Consider the following 20,358-nt stretch of genomic DNA (forward strand, 5'->3'; position numbering starts at 1 on the left):
ATTAACCAAGTTAAGTCTTTAAATTGTACTTTAAGCTAAATACTAGTATCTTAAAATATCTAGTAAAATATTATTAACTGTCATAATGGCACAGATTAAATAAATCAGTTATTAGAAATGAGTTATTAAAACTATTATGTTTATTAATGTGTTGAAAAAATCTTCTCTCCGTTAAACAGAAATTAGGAATAAATGTTAAAGAATTCAAATTTGACAGGAAGACTAATAATTCGGACATAAACTGTGTATCTACAATTGTATAAGGTTAGCAATGCCAAAGTCACGCCATCAAATGGATGAGAACAACATATACCAAATCCATAAATATAAATAACAGATGTTCTCACCCTGGTCCCGGGAGATGCCAGGTTTGTACCAGTATTTGGAGCTGTCCTGGACAAACTTGGAGCTGAGACGGCTCTCGGGCTCGTCCACACCACTAGAGAGGGGTATTCTGCATGTAGATTTGGGAGGCACTTCATTTGTTGTAGTGGAGAAAGACACATGAACCTGTGCAGAGGAAACCGAAGGCTTTCCAGCTGATTTAATTAAGGAAGTGGGAGTATAATCAGACGTGTTGTGTAGAGGCGATGAGCGCTGTTTTTCTGGAAGAGGAGGTTGGGCTAAATTGGTCGGTATGGTGATCTCAGTGTAGCCTGTGTAGGGGACATGAGGCACCGTCAGAAGAGGATAGCCGTGTGATGCTATAGGAAATGAGGGTGTGATGAAGCCATCAGGGTCACTGTTACTTTCCTCATTGCAGTCAGTCAAGGGTGTCACGCTTTGTCTTTCACCGTTTAAGTTAAATGATGAGAATTCTGAAGCAGAGCTTCTTTCTGAGGAGCAAAGTGGAGGTTGAGGACTTGTTGAGGTTGTAGTTGAGGTGTAGCATGAGCCGGGACGCTCTCCTTTATCCTGCTCGGATTCTGGCACACTGAGAGGTCTGGGATTGAGCGTTTGTACCTGCACTGACTCCATATTCTTTGACGATGGTTGGCTACTAATTAAAAGACTGTTAGATGTACAATCTGTGATGGTTGTCTTATCTTCTGCTCCACTGGCAGAGGAGATATTGGTGATCAGAGACACAGGGAGATTCACATCTTCTGGGGATTTGATTTGCACCATTTCTCCTGCTTTAACTGGTCCACTGTTAAAACACACAGAGGAATTTGGGTTGATCGTGCATCTCATTTGGTAAATGCTGGGGTTGACATGAATTTAGGAAAATTTACCTGTTCTGGGTAGGTGGAGAAAAGGTTGCAGGACTCTTATCATCAGATAAAATCTTAGTATATTCCTCTACAAGATACATGAAGCAAAAAAAAGAAGAGATTAAAGAAAGTTCAAAAGTTGAAAGGTGCAGTTCATCCAAAAATGAAAGTTAATGGTCATTTCAGTGTTAATTTCATGGTAAAATATCTGGTTTGGGTGAACGGAGGATGATGAATTATTAATTTAAATATACACTATTGTTCAAAGGTTTGGGGTTGGGATGAGATTTTGATGGCTTTGTAAAAAGGCTCTTAAGCTCAGCAAGGTACAATAAAAACTGTAATATTGTGAAATAATATTCTAATTTGAAATAGATTTTTAAAAATGTACTAAGTAAAAAAGGGCTAATTTATTCCTGTGATGGCAAAGCTTTTTTCTGTGATGATTTTCAGCAGTCATTATGTCAATCTTCTGTGCCATGTGATTCTTTAGAAATCAATGGCTATGCTTACATGGACATCAGTAATAGAATTATTTGCCTTAATCTGAATAAGACAATAATATGATTTAAGTGTTTACATGGGTTGCTTTTTGAATGTTCCTTTCATGATCCCGTTATACATGTCATAGCACATTATTCGATTAACATAATTGCATCACCAAGCGAATCACATTTCCTCCCGAATTACATGGAATTTTGGGTGTTTCATTTTAATTTGTCAACTTTAACTGCAGTTCGGCACTTTCACTTTCATTCAGGAACATTTCACGCATGCCTCCCATGACAAACAAGATGCGAGTATGTACTGCAGAAATAGTTTTAACGGAATTTGACATGCTCCACATGTCTTTTTTAAATTAATGTCTGCAGAAGTTGTTTTTGGAGGAGACAAGCAGACATTACCACTGTGTTTGCCCAGGCTCACTCCTGCTTTTCACCAAGGCACAGTATGTGATACATAGACATACACACACACACACACGTGCGAATAAACATTATGAAAACGATAGATTGTTGTAGGTTGTCAGTTCACTTCCGTTATTTGGTACGATTGCATTCATTCCAGAAGTGAACCGGACCAGACTTTACATGAACCGTACCCAAGACCACCTTTCACTGGTGTGCACCTGAGTTCAGAATACACGTTCATGCTAGCTAAACGTACCGTACTCTGACATTAAACAAACCTGGGTACGGACCAAAAGCGCTGGTGTGAAAGCACCTTTAATCGTGTTAAAGTCCGATTATTGGTGTCCATGTAAACATACTCACAGTAATATGCTAAATAATATAATTGTATCAACACCATCAAAACCTGTGCTCCAAAAATTGTTCACCTTTATATTTTAGTGGAAACCAAAATAATTTTTTGAGGATTCTACAATGAATAGAAAAAACAGCATTAATTTAAAATAAAAACATTTTGTAATTGTAATATTTCAGTTATTTTTTGCAAACTTTCTGAATAAAAGTGCTACACAAAACAGGCACTGCATAGTCTGGCACTTGAGATGCCACAATTTATACAACCGAAATTTCCACTTAAATTTAACTAAACAAAATGTTTTAGCAATGCATAATTTAATGATCACAAACTGTGACAGTGGGATTACCATTAGGGCCATGCTGGTTCTCCTCAGCCGAGGCTCTATTGTGATTGGCTCGTTTTGGAGATGGTGTGAGAGCAATGGGGGAGGAGTTTTGGGAATGACTGATTGAGGCGTAACCTGGACTGTCTCTGAACGGCTGTGGAGAGCAGGGACAGGGTGGATGAGGGCTGTGGTAACCGCTGCTTTGGGGGCTGGGAAATGGACTGAGTCCATGTTCAGGTTGGGGGTCTGTGACATATACTGCTTGCTCTTGTTTTGGGACAGCTTGACAGTGACCATATGATAGCATCACTGGCGACATGGCTATTTTGCGACGCCAGTATTCAGCTTCTTGAACTCCCTCCCAGTGAGACTCCGCCCTCCCATCCCTCCAATGCACAGGTGCCTCCCTTCGGATTCCAAACTCCGCCTCTCTAGACCAAGGAAGGGTTTCTAATTCCCTTCCTCGTAAAGAATGGAGGGCAACATCCTCTCGTAATCGTAAACAATCCCGACAAGAGCATGAAGTTGGTGATGTTGTGCTGTATCGTAACTCTCTGTAAGGGCTGGTGAGTAGGGACTGATTAGGGGACAGAGAAGGAGGGATGTGGTTGTGGCCCTGAGGAAGGGCGGAGCAATGAAACAAAGGGCACGCCTCCCCAGAGAAATACGCACGTGTTTGTGGAGGAAGTGTGTGGGAATGGGAAGTCTGTGGGATTGGCGAATGAGTGTGTGTTTCTTGTGGAGGATACGAGTAGAGGTGTCTGACAGATTCTGGGCAGGGATGGTGCAAACAGCGCCCTCTCTCCCATAAAAGATCTGGCTGGGATACACACAGGTCGCGGACTGACAATGGGGTTGTGCGGTTGCAGGGAAGCGTGCGATGTTTGGGTTGAACTGCAATTGCATGTGGGCTAGTCAGATCTGGGCCACAGTATGAGTGAGTGTGTGAAAACGGGTGACCATAGCAAGACTGAACAGGCCGATCAGGTCTGAGTGGAGAGCATTCTCCATCATCAAGTATCGCAGTTTCTCTGTGTCTTTCCCTGTTTTCATCTTTCTCTCTTTTTTCTCTGGGAAGTGGTGTGAGGGATTCAGGGGCTGCAGATGAGCGACTTGTGTCTTTGCTGAGTGAGAGAGGCTGGACGGAGAGATGGATTGGAGAAGTAGAAGAGGAATGAGTGGGTGAGTATGTGGAGGGTTTGATGGAGGTCGGGCATCTGCTGGGACTGGAGCCCTGTGCTCGACGCTTCTTCACTTGAGCATACAGACTGCCATCTAAAGGTCCACGTGTGTGACTGATATCTGTAGATGACAGGGAAAGACGTATTATTGACAGACAAATTAATTTAGACTGTATAAAAAATGTAATGCACATGTGTTTGTTTTCCAGAATGTGGATTTAATTCAGTACATGATTTTTTTTTACTTTGCAAAAAAAAAAAAGCTTTTAACATGCTACTATTTTAAAACGCAAGTAACACTATAATGGTTTGTTGCATGACAGCATGATTGACTACACAGCAACTAGTTTTATTAGTTTTATTATATGTTATTTAAATTTTTGTTCATTTCTTTATTTTTTTAGTTTATTGTGGCGACCCCTGATGAATAAAAGGATTAAGCCGAAGGAAAATGAATAAATGAATGAATAATTTAGGTTTATTCTAACAATGCTGTTATGCTCAAACTACAGACTCAAACATCGCCATCTGAAAGTTTAGAATTTATAAAAACATTATTCTTGCCAATATGTTTAATGTCAATATATTTAAATGTAAGAGAAATTAAGAAATTAAATGACATGTTTCTATTTACTATACATCATACTGAACAAAATTAGCCATTAAAGAAAAAAAATATTTAAAAGAAATCTCTTCCACCACAAAAATAAATAACATTTTTAAATATATCAAGCAGAACAGTTGAAATAGTTGAGATGAAGAAAACAGTCAAATGTTATAAATATCTGACAATACACATATGTACTGTATTCTTTTAGTCCCTGCAAGCATAAGACAAGCATAAAATAAAGTAATGACGACAATCTTTAAATTACCATACCTGTCAACTTTGGGGTGTGAAAATACTATATAGCTATTATAAAGAAATGTAATCAATTTATCAAATTTCATTAAAGTTTTCTTTAATGCATAATTTCATCATTCTGATTAAAGAGCAGCGAATGATTCTCTCATTTTGATTTTTCGTCTGATTACATTAAATAACAGACGTGTCACTTTAAAAATGCACAGATCTATAATGAAAACATTGGACTGCTTTCCTAACTATTTATGCTCATTTAAGACAAAAATTTGTTGTATTTGAAAGAAAACTAAACAAGATCAACATGTTTAGATTTTATTATTATTATGAGTATATGTCTGTTCAAACACGCACACAAACTCCAGAGTTTCATATTTTGCTCCGCTTCAAATCACGTGTACAGAATCTGTTTGGGAAACAGTGTCTACTTATGACTATGGAGAGTGTGAACCTGGGGTGAACACCGCTTGATGAATACACAAACTGACTGATTTGAGTTTAGATTAGGAGGGGCAACGACACCTGTAACGGAAATGAAGGGAATCCTGCCGTTTTTATATTTATTTCAAATTGTTTTCATGCCTAAATAAAATAAAAGCACAGAACAAATTTGCATTTAAAAGCAAGGGGCATCCCCTGGTGGTTTGGCGGTATGGGTTGCTTATAGGAAGGATTGGCTCTTTGAAGTTTTTTGCCACCCTTCATAGAAAGAATAAAAATACAGGAGAAATACTGGAAAATACCTTTACGGGATGATACCGTAATAGAATTGTAAAATACAGGAGAATCCCAGGAAAAAGGGGAGGGTTGACAGGTATGGATGACAGTGTAGCAATGTGTAATGTAAAAAATCTTTAAAAAAAAATTTAGTTTGTTTGTAGCTCAAGTCATTTAAAATTCAAAAGAGTTCACACACACCCTCAACACTGTCCTCGTGGTGAAGGTTGAAGTTCTCATATGAGTCCCAGCGGACAACAGGATCTGTGCTGCCATAATCCGCAGATACTCCTGGCTCATTCCCTGGCACATCTCCACCTCAGAACACACAAACACAACATTAAAACACCGTCAATTTATGCAGTGACAGTGAAAGAGTGCAGTTGGTAAATGTCTACCTCTCCTTTGAGGGCCAGTAGAAAACAGCAACTCCACTGTTGCATCTGAAGGAAACCGATCATCTGCACACAAACACAGATAATCAGTGTACAGAAAACACACTTTATTTCTCTGCTTTTAACAGGCTGAGGCAATGGAGTGGGAGGTTAAACAAACAAACCGTGCCTGTACGCGTTTACCTGTGCAGGCATGGTCCAGCTCCCCTTTGCCAAACGCAAGCTGAGATCCATGAACACTACAGGTGTGAAACTGGACTCTGAACACACATTCTCTCTTACACACATCTGAGAGGCGGTGATAACACTTCACCTAAACAAACACATTCAAATATATATATATTATAGGTCCTGTTTAGACTGGGTCTTGTGATATAGACCACAAGTAGATGAAGGACACACATTCCTGCTTAAACTTTGTGTTTAAAGTCATCTCTTCTGTATATATGGGCCTTTTCTAATGTGGTGATCTAATTTTGTGCAATTAGCTCAAACAATTTACTTAAGAATTCAAAGGCTACAAAACTACACCACAAACTTAGGGTGCTTAAAGGGACAGTTTACTCTCTTTTTACTTGTTCAAAACCTAGTTTGATTATTTGATTCTAGTATTTAACACAAGGGCGGCACGATGACTTAGTTGTTAGGACTGTCGCCTCACAGCAAGAAGGTCGCTGGTTCGAGTCCTAGTTAGTTAGTTAACTTTATTTATCCCCGTAGGGAAATTTCATTTACGGCATACACTCACTGAGACTTCTGACATTTCACATTTGGCATATATAGTTGAAGTCTTATTAGCCCCCCTGAATTATTAGCCCCCCTGTTTATTTTTCCCCCATTTTCTGTTTAACGGAGAGAAGATTTTTTTTCAACACATTTCTGAGCATAATAGTTTTAATAACTCATTTTTAATAACTGATTTATTTTATCCTTGGCATGATAACAGTAAATAATATTTTACTAGATATTTTTCAAGACACTTCTATACATCTTAAAGTGACATTTACAGGCTTAACTAGGTTAATTTAGTTAACTAGGCAGGTTAGGGTAATTAGGCAAGTTATTGTGTAATGACTGTTTGTTCTGTAGACAGTCAAAACAAATTTAGCTTAAAGGGACCAATAATTTTGACCTTAAATGGTTCATAAAAAATAGCCGAAATAAAACATATAAGACTTTCTCCAGAAGAAAAAATTTTGCCAGACATACTGTGAAACTTTCCTTGCTCTGCTAAACATCATTTGGAGAATATTTAAAAATGAAAATAAATAAATAAATAAATAAATAAATCAAAGAGGGGCTAATAATTCTGACTTCAACTGTATATATCATTTAAAAACATGGTACCCCTATTCTAAATAAATATCCTGTCTTCTGGCCATCAACTGCAACTGAGGGATGAGGAATTAAAAATCTTAATTGCTTGGGGTATAAATGATTATTTTTTCCTATTTCTTACACATTTGGTAACACAATATTGACGACCAGATGGTAACAATTGGAAGGTGTTCAATAAAGCATGTCTCTCGTCATTGACAATCATAATAGCCTTATTATTAAGTCTTGAGTGGGCCAGGTGGCATGTATGTGTGGAGTTTATGTCCAAAGACATGCGCTCTAGGTGAATTGAATAACCTAAATTGGCCGTAGTGTATGAGTGTATGGGTGTTTCCCAGTACTGGGTTGTGACTGGAAGGGCATCCACTGCGTTAAACATATGCCGGAATAGCTGGTGGTTCATTCCACTGTGGCAACCCCTAATAAATAGGGGACTAAGCAGAAGGAAAATTAATGAATGTTTAACACAAAAGAAGATATTTTGAAGAATGCTTGTGGCTGGAACCTATTGATTTCATAATATATATTTTTCCTACTATACATGTTAATGAGTGCCAGCAACCACTATTAGCAATTAAAAAAATATCTTCATAGTTATAGTTATAACAGTATAACTTAAATCGATTTTGAACAAGTATAAGATAAACATTTTCCGGTGAACTATCCCCTAAAGGTACAACACTATACAGATTGAATGCATTTTCTTGGGTTTTGTGGGTGGATGTTTATGATATTCCAATTCAAACAAATTATGAAATCAAATAACAGGACTTCAGTTGTGTCCCAATTTATGCATTAAATATTACATAATCAATTATTAACATCAATGTAATCATTCAAGATAAAACGTGTATTTCTGTTAAAGGGATAGTTTTTAAAAATCATTGTTTACTCTCTAAACTCTCTAAAAATTTCTTTCTTCTGTTGGACACCAGATATTCTGAAGAATGTTGGGGAAAAGGAGCCACTGACTTCCATAGAAACAAAAATGCTACATATGTCAATGATTATTTGTTTCCATACATTCTTCAAAATATCTTAATTTGTGTTCACCAGAAGAAAGGCAATTAAACAGATTTGAATCAAGTGGAGGATGAGTAAATGATGACAGAATTTTCACTTTTTTAGGTGAATGTCCCTTTAACATAGTACTTTGTTTAGACAACATGTAAACGAAGTAGCATAGAATAATAGTGCATATGAACAGTATGTGAATTTGGATACATACATACGTACATACTAAAATGTTTTGGTTAAGTAAAAAAATAATATTTTTCAATGTTAACCACATCTTACACGTTTGGAATGACATGAGGGTGAGAAAATGATGGCAGAATGTTGAGTCGCTTGGGAAATGAATAGCTTCCATCTTCTAAAATTAAGTCCAATAATTTTTTATCAATTATAATCCTAAGCAATGAATGAAGCGTCTGTTATCTTATCATTCATTTAATAATCTGACCATGCCTTTAGATATACATTTTAAAATATTCAGGTGAGGATTATCTAATATGACAACTCAAGAATGTGTTCATGTGAAATGCATGAGTGTTCTCACCAGGATGTCTCCCTTCAACAGCAGAGCTGGTTCAATATTTACACACAGCGTCTTACTGTTAGGGCCCTGAATATCACTGTAACACAAACAACAAGAATTCAATGGCAAAAGATGACAATTTTTATAGGTCAGTCAGGAGAGGAAATGGCATAACAAAGACAAGACTTGGACACAATGTGAGTCAGTTGCAAACTAACATTGTCTAGGTTTCCTGGAGAAAAGCAACTTCTAAAATGAAAAATGAATCATAATTTATTCACTCATGTTGGTCTAATGCTGTATACCCTTCATTTTGCAAAAGCACAAAAGGAAGATTCTTTATAAATGCCCTGCTCTCACTTATCTATGAAATGGCAGTAATGAGTAGGGCCAGACGGAATCGTTTTTTGTATTTCTGCGAAGAACTTTGGTAAAACTCTGCAGATTTCTACGAAATTTTTTTGGGAGTATTATAACTAAAACCTTTATATGTGAAATAAAAAATAATATTTTTTTAACTTTTATTTAATGTTTAAAATGCAAATCCAATCACTTTATTTGGTAAACAAAGCAAGTCTCATAATAGATCTACTAAAAGACAGACAATATTACTGTACAAACTGCACTGTACATAAATCAGATGAACATTTTCATATTAGTCAAAAATATTACTGTAATTAATTAAAAAAGACTGAATACATATAGATATAAACACATTTACTCAAAAAAATAATCAGTTTTGATTATCACTGTATTGTATAATTACAGGCTGTTTATTTTGTAAGTTTATGTATATCAGAAAATTAATCCTGGAATATGTGATTATTGTAAGTATATTCAATGACCAAATAAATCTTATTTGACAAAAAAACAACAAAAAAAAACCTTCTTTTGTGTTTAACAGAATAAAGAAACACATAAAGGTTGAGTAGATGAGTAAATGATAGCAGGATTGTCAGTTTTGAGTGAACTATCCCTTTAGTTTTTTTGCAAGAAGACGTATGATGGTCTACTATTTAGGCAAGGGTATACAGTTCACTCTGACCAGGCCTTTATATTTTCTTTCCCCTTATCAAGATTTCAATAAAAGTGTTTACTGCGCTGAAACAGGTTGAGCAAACAATGACTGAAATTTCTTTTTTGGGTGAATTAAAACTAGCCATTTTAGGCTACTTCTCAGTTGCTCAGGTAGGGAGACCAGCATCTTTTATAACTAAACCAGCATAATACCAAATTGACAAGGAAACTAGTTACTAGATTTGGCTAGACATTGATATTATCCTAAACCAGGAGAAACCAGCTTACAACAGCTTCAACCAGCAAGTTGCTTGATTAAGATGTTTATTTCGGCAAAGTTAAGCAGCACAGGTCAATATATGAGCTCATTCGCAGTGACCAGCAACTCTGAAAAACAACTCGAACCGTAATGAAACCCACTTACTATTTGCCTGAAGAATAGACCAGCTGCAGCGACTGATAGATCTTCAGAAAGGGAGCATAACCTGCAAAATGCAATGGAAAACATGAGAAAATACAGCTGCATGGTGATTCAGCTCAGGTTTAAGAAATCATTGAATCAAAAATGTAAGTCATGTTTTTATTTTCTCAGCCTTATGTTGTTCCATTTCTGTATTATTATGTTTTTACTATGAAATACACATTTAATGTTTTAAAGAATGTATCTGTGCTTGTTTTTTGTTTACTTTTTTTATATTAAAATGAGTAGGGGTAGAGGCGAAACAGTGGCTCAGTGGTTAGCACTGTCACCTCATAGTAAGAAGGTCGCTAGTTCAAGTTCCGGCTGGGTTAGTTGGCATTTCTGTGTGTGGAGTGAGTCCGCATGTTCTCCCCATGTTGGGGTGGGTTTTCCTTCGGCTTAGTCTCTTATTTATCAGTGGTCACCACAGCAGAATGAACCACCCACTATTCCGGCAGATGTTTTACGCAGCGGATGCTCTTCAAGCCACAATTCAAAATTGAGAAACATCCATACACACTCATTAATACACATACTCATTAACTACGGCAAATTTAGTTTATCCAATTCACCTATAGACTTAAACCAGCAACCTTCTTGCTGTGAGGTGACAGTGCTAATCAGTAAGCCACCGTGCCACCATTAGTCTCTAATTTTCTGTTTTAATATTCTTAGTTTATACTTTCTATTTATTTTTGTGCATTTACATTCGTTTTTATTTTCTTTCTGTGCTTAAAAATATGTCTAGATAGTAATGATGAAAATTAGCTGTGTTAACTAAATCTAGCGCATTTTGCATATTGTAGTGTATTATTGATTTAGCAGATTTTAATATTACAATGTTACTAATTAACTGAATAAAATGGTTGGAAACATCAATACTGATTTCTTGTCTTCAGTGCAAAAAATGCTAACTTAGACCTGGTCTTGATTAAACCAGTGAGTTGTGTACCTCCTCCTGACTGGTAGTTGGGTGAAACTGGAACATGAATCTGATGCAGGAACAGAGGTGAGCTGTTCATCTTTATTGAGCCCGAGAGGAGACCGGCAAAATAATATATATACCTGCGACGACACGGAGAACATCATGACCACACGAGAACAGGTTATTCCGGAACAAATAGAAATAAAGGTTAATCAAACCTGTTCTGGGATGGCAGGATAAAAGAAGAGATTTTATCCTCACAAAATTTCCTCATAGCAACTGTTGAGAGAGCCTGATCTGCCCTGCACACACACACACACACACACACACACAAACAGTCAAACTAATTAAAATCCCAGACATGAATTATTACAAACTCCTCCAGAAAAGAACTATTTTAAATGTTTTTTTATTCTCTTCTGCTTACCAAAAGCATATTTACTTGACCAAAATCTAAAAACCTATAAATTATTTTGTTTGTTGTTGAATAGTGTGAATTTGTTTAGTCTCATTTAGGTTTGTTTTGATTTTCCCTTATGTTGGTTTTGCTTAGCTTTGTAAAAATTGGTTTGGTTTAATTTAGCTTTGATTATGACTACTTTGCTTAGTTTCTTCTGGTTTGGTTTAGAATATGTTGAGTTGAATCTGTTGTGGTTAGTTTTGTCTGGTTTAGTTTAGTTTGGGTTTGTTAAGGGTTTGTTTAGTTTCCTTTAGTTTGCTTTGTCTCTTTTGTTTAGCTTGGTTTCATTTAGATTTATTGGGTTTTGTTTAGCTTTAATTGATTATTAGTTTTGTTTGGTTTTGTTTGCTTGTCTGGTATCAGTTAGAAGTAAGGCTTTACTTAGTTTTCAATTAATTTCAAGTTTATTTGTATAGTGCTTTTCACAGTGATTACAGTTTCAAAGCAGCTTTACAAAAAGTGCACATTTTTAATTGCAATCAAAATCAGAAAGGTTAAGAAGTTGTGTATAGAGCATTATATAAAAAACATTAAAAAGCACCTATTTTAAATCCTTTTTGAAGATTTAAGATAAGCCTTTGATGTCTTCAGAATGTGTTTCAGCTAAAAAATACCCATCAGATTATTTATTATAGCCTCCAGAATCTGTGCATTTATTTTAGTGTCTTGACTACACTGTAGCTGTTTTTGTAGCCTGTGGCTTTAAATCCAAATGAACTGCTTCTTCCCACCCACCGCTCCGATATGTCTGTCTGTTTCTACTGCGTTACTACAGCAGTCAGTGATCGAAACAGACAAGAATAAATATGAAAGGTCACTAGTAAAAAATAGCAAGAAAGTTTATTTGATGTATTTGTGGTGGAATTTATTCAAGCCTTTATGAAATGATGAGTCTCACACAAATGTCATTTGCAGTGCACACACACACTGACTTACTGACACCATGTGGCCATGGTGATTATAGCGGTTAAGACTTAAATTTTACTGTCTTTATTACAAACATGCACTGTATTAAAAACGTTTTGAACTTATAAAATTAATTATTGATGTGCAGCTGATCATAGAGAGTTGGAACATGTTTTAATCCCAGTTTCTTTGTTCTGTGGACATGTGTTTACATGTTATTATGAAGACATGGCACCTGTTAATCAATTCAGTGGGCGGGGAAAACCGCACTTCTACGTCTCGTTGTAGTGGGTCTCAAAATCACTGGGATTTGGGTCCTATTTTAACGTCTTAAAATAGAGACTTGTTGTGTTTATATCACTCCAGTATGACAGTGGACACACTGTACATACAGTTCTGTCCAAACAGCTTACTAAAGTTGATTTTCATCACAGGTGCCTTTATATAGAGACATATGTTCTATAAAGTTTGTTTGTGTATTAAGTGTATGTGTAGTCTTCAAAGTTAGTCCTTTAGTTAGCGTTCGGTAAGTTTTGTTTGTTTGGTTTTAACTTGCCTGGTTTGTTAGGTTTCATTTAGTTTACCCTTGTCTGTGTTTATGTAGTTTTGTCTACTTTTGTGTATGTAAGACGTACCCAGCTGATATCTTGCTATAGTGCATGTAAGCTGCCACAATCACCCCTGTTTTTCCTTTGTTTCCCTGAGAAAGTGACAAATAGAGAGAGATGAGGGGCAGAAAGAGTAGACAAAATAAATGCTACAACCAATAATTTAAGGTTATAATTTCAATAGCATAAAAAATTCGATAAAATTAAAATTAGATCCTCATTTACAAGTATATGTTAGATCAGTCTGGTTATTGAGCTCAACTCACTGCCTCTGATTCAGACACAATGTTTAACAGCCCACATGAGGCAAAGATTATGTTAGGAAAGAACCCATTACATTAGGAATACAGTATAAACTACTTTTATAATTCTTCCATGATTTGCTTTCTGTCACTTCACACCAAATTCATTGCGACTGCATGGAAAAGAGAGTACATTAGTCTAAACTTTTCCATTCAAAAGACATTCATGTGAGTTTGGAACGACTTTGGAGTAAGTATATAATGACAGTACCTCATTTTTGGATGACCTACTCCTTTAATTAGACCATAATGGCACTCAGAAACTTTTACCTCTTATACATTAAATGTTAAGTATATCGAGTAACTTTTGGTTCTAACCTTGCAGTGCAGCACAACCACATTGTTGGGGTCAGAGTTAAGCCAGTTCTCCATAGTCTTGCATACGGCACATATTTTATCGAGGGGCGGGGCATGCAAATCAGGCCACCCAAACTCCTCAACCTGAGGCATCGCAGAAATACAGAAAAGGCGGAATACATCAAATCAAATAAACCATATAGAGACATTTAAAAGAGGTTTTATGCACATCTAAAATTAGGAAGATACCTTTGGGTTTAGCCTGCAGATGTCATGACGTTTCTCTGACAGATTTATAAGCTGAGAGAGAGTGAAAGAGTCTTTAATTCATATGGATTTTAAATTAAAAGATTTTAAGCAGAAAGATTACTAACCAAGAATTTGTCTTGATGTTTAGATTTCAACATGGGCGCCACTACTTTTAGGTTAGCACTGTAGCTCTGTTCGTCCAGGTCAGACTGATACAGGACAGAGATGATTCGCTCAGTGATGTAGGTCAAGTCGAAATCATAATGACTGCCCATCAGGTTCTCCATAACGGTCTCCATGCTGGCTTTACTGTAAAACACCAATACACACACACACACACATGCACGCACGCACACACAATTTAACTTATTTAGTTAATTGAATGGCAACCAGGCTGATTTTAAAAACAACCTGAAGGCGAGTAATTAATGACAGTTCGTTACGTTTTGTGTTGTTTCTCATAATAATGTTTTTAACTTTATGATATTAGCTCTTACCTTTGAGGGACATTCATTTGGTTTTGTAATGGTGGCTAGGAGAGATCAGAGTTAAGAGATTGTGAGTAAGTAAATAAGTAAATAAATATATACACTACCGGTTAAACTTTTTGGGTTAGTAAGATTTTTAAATGGTTTAAATTAAGCTTCTCCTGCTCACCAAGGCTGCATTTATTTAATCAGAAATACAGTACAAATTGTAAAATTGTGAAATGTTATTGCACTGTAAAATAACTGTTCAAAAGTAGTTTATCATTTAATTTATTCATTTATTCCAGTGATTTAAAGATGAATTTTAAGCTTTATTGCTCTTGTCTTCAGAGTCACATGATCCTTCAGAAATCACTCTAATATCACTCTAATCAGAAATCAGAAATCACTCTAATATTATTATTGTTATTAATGGTAATAGTAATAAAAGCAATAATGACTGGAGTAATTGTATGTAATTTCATTTGAATTTACATACAAAAAGTAAAAAATATTTAATAAAAAGTATTTAACAATTTTAAATTAAATTAAACACTTTTTTTTAATTTAATAAATTAACAGAACATAATAATTTTTAAAAAAATAAACATATGAAAAGAAAAAAAACAACAACCCCAAACCGATAGTGTACACACACATACATACTTAAGTTTTCATTTTAAATACATCAAACACACTTTTTTTAATTTAACAATGGCATAATTTTTCTCAAATTTGACACCGCAAAACATCAACCTTATGTAAAATAAAATAAAATAATACATGTGAAAACTTTTTATTGTTTTTTTGTTTTTTGTTTTAGCTTTTTGCCAAGATAGTACCACCATTTGATTGAGCTAACCTTGTTATCTTAAATAAAATTAAAGTAAAATGAATGAAAACATACAATCATTCATTTTCTTTTCGGCTTAGTCCCTTTAATAATCAGGGGTTACACAGTTGAATGAACTGCCAACTTATCAAGCATTTGTTTTACGCAGCGGATGCCCTTCCAGCTGCAACCCATCACTGGAAAACATCCATACACACTCTCATAAACAACGGCCAATTTAGCTTATGAATTAAAAAACATTCTATTATTAAGAACTACATTTACATTTATTCCTTTAGCAGATGCTTTTATCTAAAGCAAACTACAAGTGAGAATAAAAAAAGTACATCATATCATCAGAATAGCAGTATAAAAATGCTATGACAAGTCGTAGGTTTTTGTTTTTTTTCTCTGACCAATCATACGAAAAGGAGAAAGTGTGTCCTCTACAGGTGGCTTGACAAGTCCTAGTGTGAAGCACACTAAGAATTGCAAGTTCTTTTTACAGAACAATTGTCTATCTGATACAAAAATATCACTGAGAAATGTTTAAAGAATACCTGGATGTAAAAATAAACTCACACTGCAATTAAAAAAACAAATAACAAGTTGAGAAAATCTCCTGAAGCTGTGTGGTTTAAGTTTCTAAGTCCACTCAAATTCTCATTCTCACATCAATCAGTATGTGAGATTTTACTTATAAGTCATAAGCTTCGTTAAGTCTCAATTAGATCCTGCTTAATGAAGTAACGTGTTAAGTATGCATAAAAGGTTAAATGTGTCTTGGGATCTCTCCAACCTCCCTTTAGTGAAACCTTTTTTTCCAACATGCAAGTGATCCTTAGTCACAAGGTGTTACAAAAACAAATGAGCAGAACTCACAGGATCTGAAACTGCTTCACAGGGGACAGAGACCTAGAAGAAAGAAAATAATGGTGTGTATAAGTGAAGGCATGTGGGAACATCATGATTTTGCCAAGTACGATGCGATCCTGGATTAACATCTATGTTGATCACCTGGAACCTAATGTTTGTTAAAAAATATAATCCATACCTATTGCCTATCCCTAAACCCAACCGTAACTGTAAATTACTCCCAAAATCAGAGGGGAATAAAAGTAATAAAGTGCATAACCCTAACCGTAAGCCTAAACTCAATATAAACTGTGAACGTATCCCTTAATTCTGATTGGCTGATTGGAATGTTGTTCCAGGATCAACACATATTTCATACATGTCCCACTTGATGAAATCAGGTTGGCGGGCACATGGAAAATAAATACACAGATTTAAACATCTTTGCCTTATGTTTTTAAAGTGTTTAGACAGCAGAGCGCATAAGTGAGACACACAGCAGTGTCTTAAACAGACTTCAGCATACTTTGGGGCCACAGGGTGACTCTCCATTTAAAGACATCCTCTCTGTCCTCATTAGGTTATTATCACACCAGGGGACATCTGGTACTGTTTAACACTGTGCATGAGTGTGTGTGTGTGTGTGTGCACATGTTTGCACACGTTCACTTCGCTTCCATCCTAATAATTAGTTTCGACTCCACATTTTAACTAACAAACATGACTCTACATATGCCTTTAGCAATTTTATTAGATTATGCCATTTATATTTTACAATTTAAGTTACTCTAATGTAAAAATTTCAGAATCTGTCACCAAAAGCCTAAAGTGACCATCATTCTGCATTTTGGAGAGGAATAATCTGCTTTATTGACAGATAGCCTGATGTGGACTGAAGGTGGAGACGTGGAGACAGAGAAACAAAAGCAGCTGATCTCTCTATCCAGGACGAATGAAATGCCTGCTGGCTTTATGAACTATTTCCACCACTCTATTTCAGATGATCAGCTGGCCCTGTGTCTCCTCCTCCATCTCCTCATCATGAGTTAGTAGGAATATTTTTGCTATGAATATTCAGTGCATTACTGCCATGAACTAATGTAAAAGTCATTTTTATTAATTATTAGAGCTCCATATGTGTGTAGATTGATTGTCGCCCTGCTGGAAATCAATACGTCTGGAGTTGAAAGTAATCTGTGGCTATAACATAATGTCAAAATCGCATTACAGTGCAGATAAAAGACATCTTTTATGTGGGACAAGAAAACACACAGGGGTTCATTAATGACATCCTGCTTTTATCAGGTAGCACAAACTTGGCTATAATGCAGGCGTGCTCACTGAAAATTACAAAACAAAGACGCGTTCATCTGTTCCAATCATTTATAACAGTATCTCTCATGTGTCAGATTTCACTGATGATTCACTATATTCTAATATTTTTCTTTGTGCCAAGCAGATCGTTATCTCACAACCTAATCCCATTATTTAACTTGAAATGTACACTACGTGTATAACTTTTGAAAGTGCAATAATATCCCTCTGTTTAAAAAGCAAAAGTGACTGTACCTTTATCAGATGAGTCCAGGTTTCTAGAGTTTCAATAGCACACAAACACACCAGTGCTCTCCTCTCTTTCTGATCCTCTCTCTCTCTCTCTCTCTTTCTCTCTCTCTCCCACCCAATGCTTTCTCTCTCGCTCTCTCAAACCAGGCAGCATGCAATAAAAAGTATTCTTAGATTGCTTAAAGTGTGAAAGATTTACTGGATTATTTTAGATTTTCATTTTTAGGTCACCATTCTTATAATAATTAACTGAATTAATTACCCATTAGTAAATGCTAAGAATAATATCATAATATCAATAAATGTCATCATTTACTCATGTTTTTCCAACCTCTATTACATTATATTGTCTGTGAATAGAAAAATAAACCAATTTTGAGGATTGTTGGTAACGGTTTTGGATCCTACTGACTTGCTTTTGCCAATACAATGGGGAATAGAAAATGTTTGAAAAAAATTTACATAAAATTTGGGTAAAACCTGGAACACAATCCTTAAAACTTTTATTTCTAAATGTAAGCCAGTGGCTGGACTTGTCCATATTTTACCAAATTTGATTTTGAATTTAAACCATCTACTGTACTATAAATTGTAAATTGAATAACATTTTTATGCAAATAGTAAAACAAAACACTAAAATGTTTTTGCCTAGGGGATTTACATAACATTTTGACAAATAACAATTACCTGAAAGTTTTAGTGCATTTTTCAGATTATGTTTTAAGTTTGAATTCATGCATTTTAAAGTGCTTTCAATGAGCATAGCCCTAAGGGCCATAGCATTTCTAATGACTGAGTCACAAACTTACAGTATTGTGTAACTGTCACTATACTGGGGCATTAGGACCAACATACAGTATACTAAGGGGCATAGCAGACATTTTACAAGTAAAAGGGGGTCTTCCAAAAAGAGATCCAAAAATGAGGGGGACATATCCCTCCATCCCCTGGTTGCTACACTCCTGTATATAACGCAGGGTGGGCATGCCCTGTTGTCCTCAATAACATCACTTCCAAGATAGTTTTCCCAGGTGGTCTTAATCACCTTAATCTCAGAGGTATTCCCACATGGTAAGAAATGTGTTTTCACATATATTTTTACTTTGGTTTTTGGACAAAAAATAGCTTTTCATAAACAAATATGTGTTCCATAAATGCAATTTGGCCATTTTTATATACATTTTAAAATATGCAAATAATTAAAAAATAGATTTGCTTTTATTTAATTTATTCTGTATTCTTATAACCCTCAGTAAAAGTTACTCTCAGCAGCTTTATGAACAGGTTTTTAAAGAAAACTTTACTGGAGAATAAACCAAACCTTTTTGTAAAGTGCTACCAGACTTATATTCTATTTGTTCAAGTTAAACCATTTGCAAAAATGCATGATGCTCTTTATTTAAAAAGTTTTCCAAACACTAAAAATGGTTTTGTGTTACAGTACTGTTCACCTTTTTTGACCATGCATTGGGGAATGAATAATTAAGGGTGTGTTATTTTGACATTTTAATTTTCAGATATTAAACTCAAGCTTAAGACGTAAAACTTTGCTTATTCTAAGGTAATCTTTATCATTGATTTGGATACCAATTAGTGAAGCTAAACTAGTGATTTGAATATTGATTTTTTTGTTTTTGTATTTCAGTTTGAATCACCTTTTTCTTCAGCATCCATTTGGGAATTAATAATTATTGCTTTACTGTTTTGACATTTGGCATTTTAAGTTCAAAAAAAGGCATTTACATACTTATTTCGTAAATGAATTAACCTCAAGAGAAGCCTAAAAGCTGTTACATAACCATTTTGCTCTGAGAAAAAAAAAAAAAAAAAAAGGGCAGGAGAAACTGAAACAGATTGAGACAGATAAAAAGAGAAAGAGAGGAACAGCTGTGGTGGAGCGTGTGGATTTACTGGTGTAGATCTGTGTAATGTACTGAAGGCATCCGGTGACTGATCGCAATTTCTATTAATACCAGAGATAACCAGAGTTCATAACTCATCTGAATTAGTGCTATTTGAAGTATATTTGAGAGCGACACACGTCACAAGACCAATAGCCACTTAGGTCAAAGATAAGAATTTGCTACAAGGACACAGAGTTATTGGTATAGTTAAAGGAATAGTTCACCACATAATAAAAACTTACCATTTACTGAGCCTTTGAGTTTCTTTTTTCAGTTTAGGTTAACTATTCCTTTAAGCCAAAGTTTATACATATATACCATATTTAATAACAAGAGAAAAGTCTTACCTTTTCCTCACATTTCTTATGCACTGCAGTTTTACATTCTGCAAGAAAAAAATGTGACTACATTAATACAAATTTTACATGTACATAAAGTATGTGTGTCATATACTTTACTTGCAGTGTGCGAACAGAATTGTCTAGTAGGTTAGTAAAACTGGAAATCAGCATCATCACATGACGCAGTCAATGCTGCCCACAAGGAAACTATTTAATAAACACAATTTAATTTATAATAAAAATAAAAAACACGATGAAATCACTAGTTAGATGTAGGGCTTAACAATATATCGTTTGAGTGTCAATATCGCAATGTGTGTACCCACAATAG

General features: G+C 35.4%; 1 protein-coding gene across 2 annotated transcripts in view; it reads right to left on the reverse strand.

Moving 5' to 3' along the window:
• The window catches only part of tns2b (tensin 2b), a 37,093-nt gene that overhangs the window by 9,332 nt on the left and 7,403 nt on the right, over positions 1-20,358 (reverse strand). For both annotated transcript variants that reach the window (XM_021471814.3, XM_021471813.3), the window contains exons 3-19: positions 20,034-20,071; positions 16,244-16,276; positions 14,560-14,594; positions 14,188-14,371; positions 14,063-14,113; positions 13,835-13,957; positions 13,242-13,306; positions 11,459-11,542; positions 11,268-11,380; positions 10,280-10,340; positions 8,860-8,935; positions 6,147-6,276; positions 5,967-6,029; positions 5,770-5,886; positions 2,830-4,110; positions 1,236-1,302; positions 348-1,150 (exon numbers count right to left, since the gene is read on the reverse strand). In XM_021471814.3, the coding sequence (XP_021327489.2) occupies positions 348-1,150; positions 1,236-1,302; positions 2,830-4,110; positions 5,770-5,886; positions 5,967-6,029; positions 6,147-6,276; positions 8,860-8,935; positions 10,280-10,340; positions 11,268-11,380; positions 11,459-11,542; positions 13,242-13,306; positions 13,835-13,957; positions 14,063-14,113; positions 14,188-14,371; positions 14,560-14,594; positions 16,244-16,276; positions 20,034-20,071 (3,324 nt within the window). The remainder of the gene's footprint in view (positions 1-347; positions 1,151-1,235; positions 1,303-2,829; positions 4,111-5,769; positions 5,887-5,966; positions 6,030-6,146; positions 6,277-8,859; positions 8,936-10,279; positions 10,341-11,267; positions 11,381-11,458; positions 11,543-13,241; positions 13,307-13,834; positions 13,958-14,062; positions 14,114-14,187; positions 14,372-14,559; positions 14,595-16,243; positions 16,277-20,033; positions 20,072-20,358) is intronic.

This window comes from Danio rerio, chromosome 6, assembly GCF_049306965.1.
Source record: "Danio rerio strain Tuebingen ecotype United States chromosome 6, GRCz12tu, whole genome shotgun sequence".
Taxonomy (NCBI): Eukaryota; Metazoa; Chordata; class Actinopteri; order Cypriniformes; family Danionidae; genus Danio; species Danio rerio.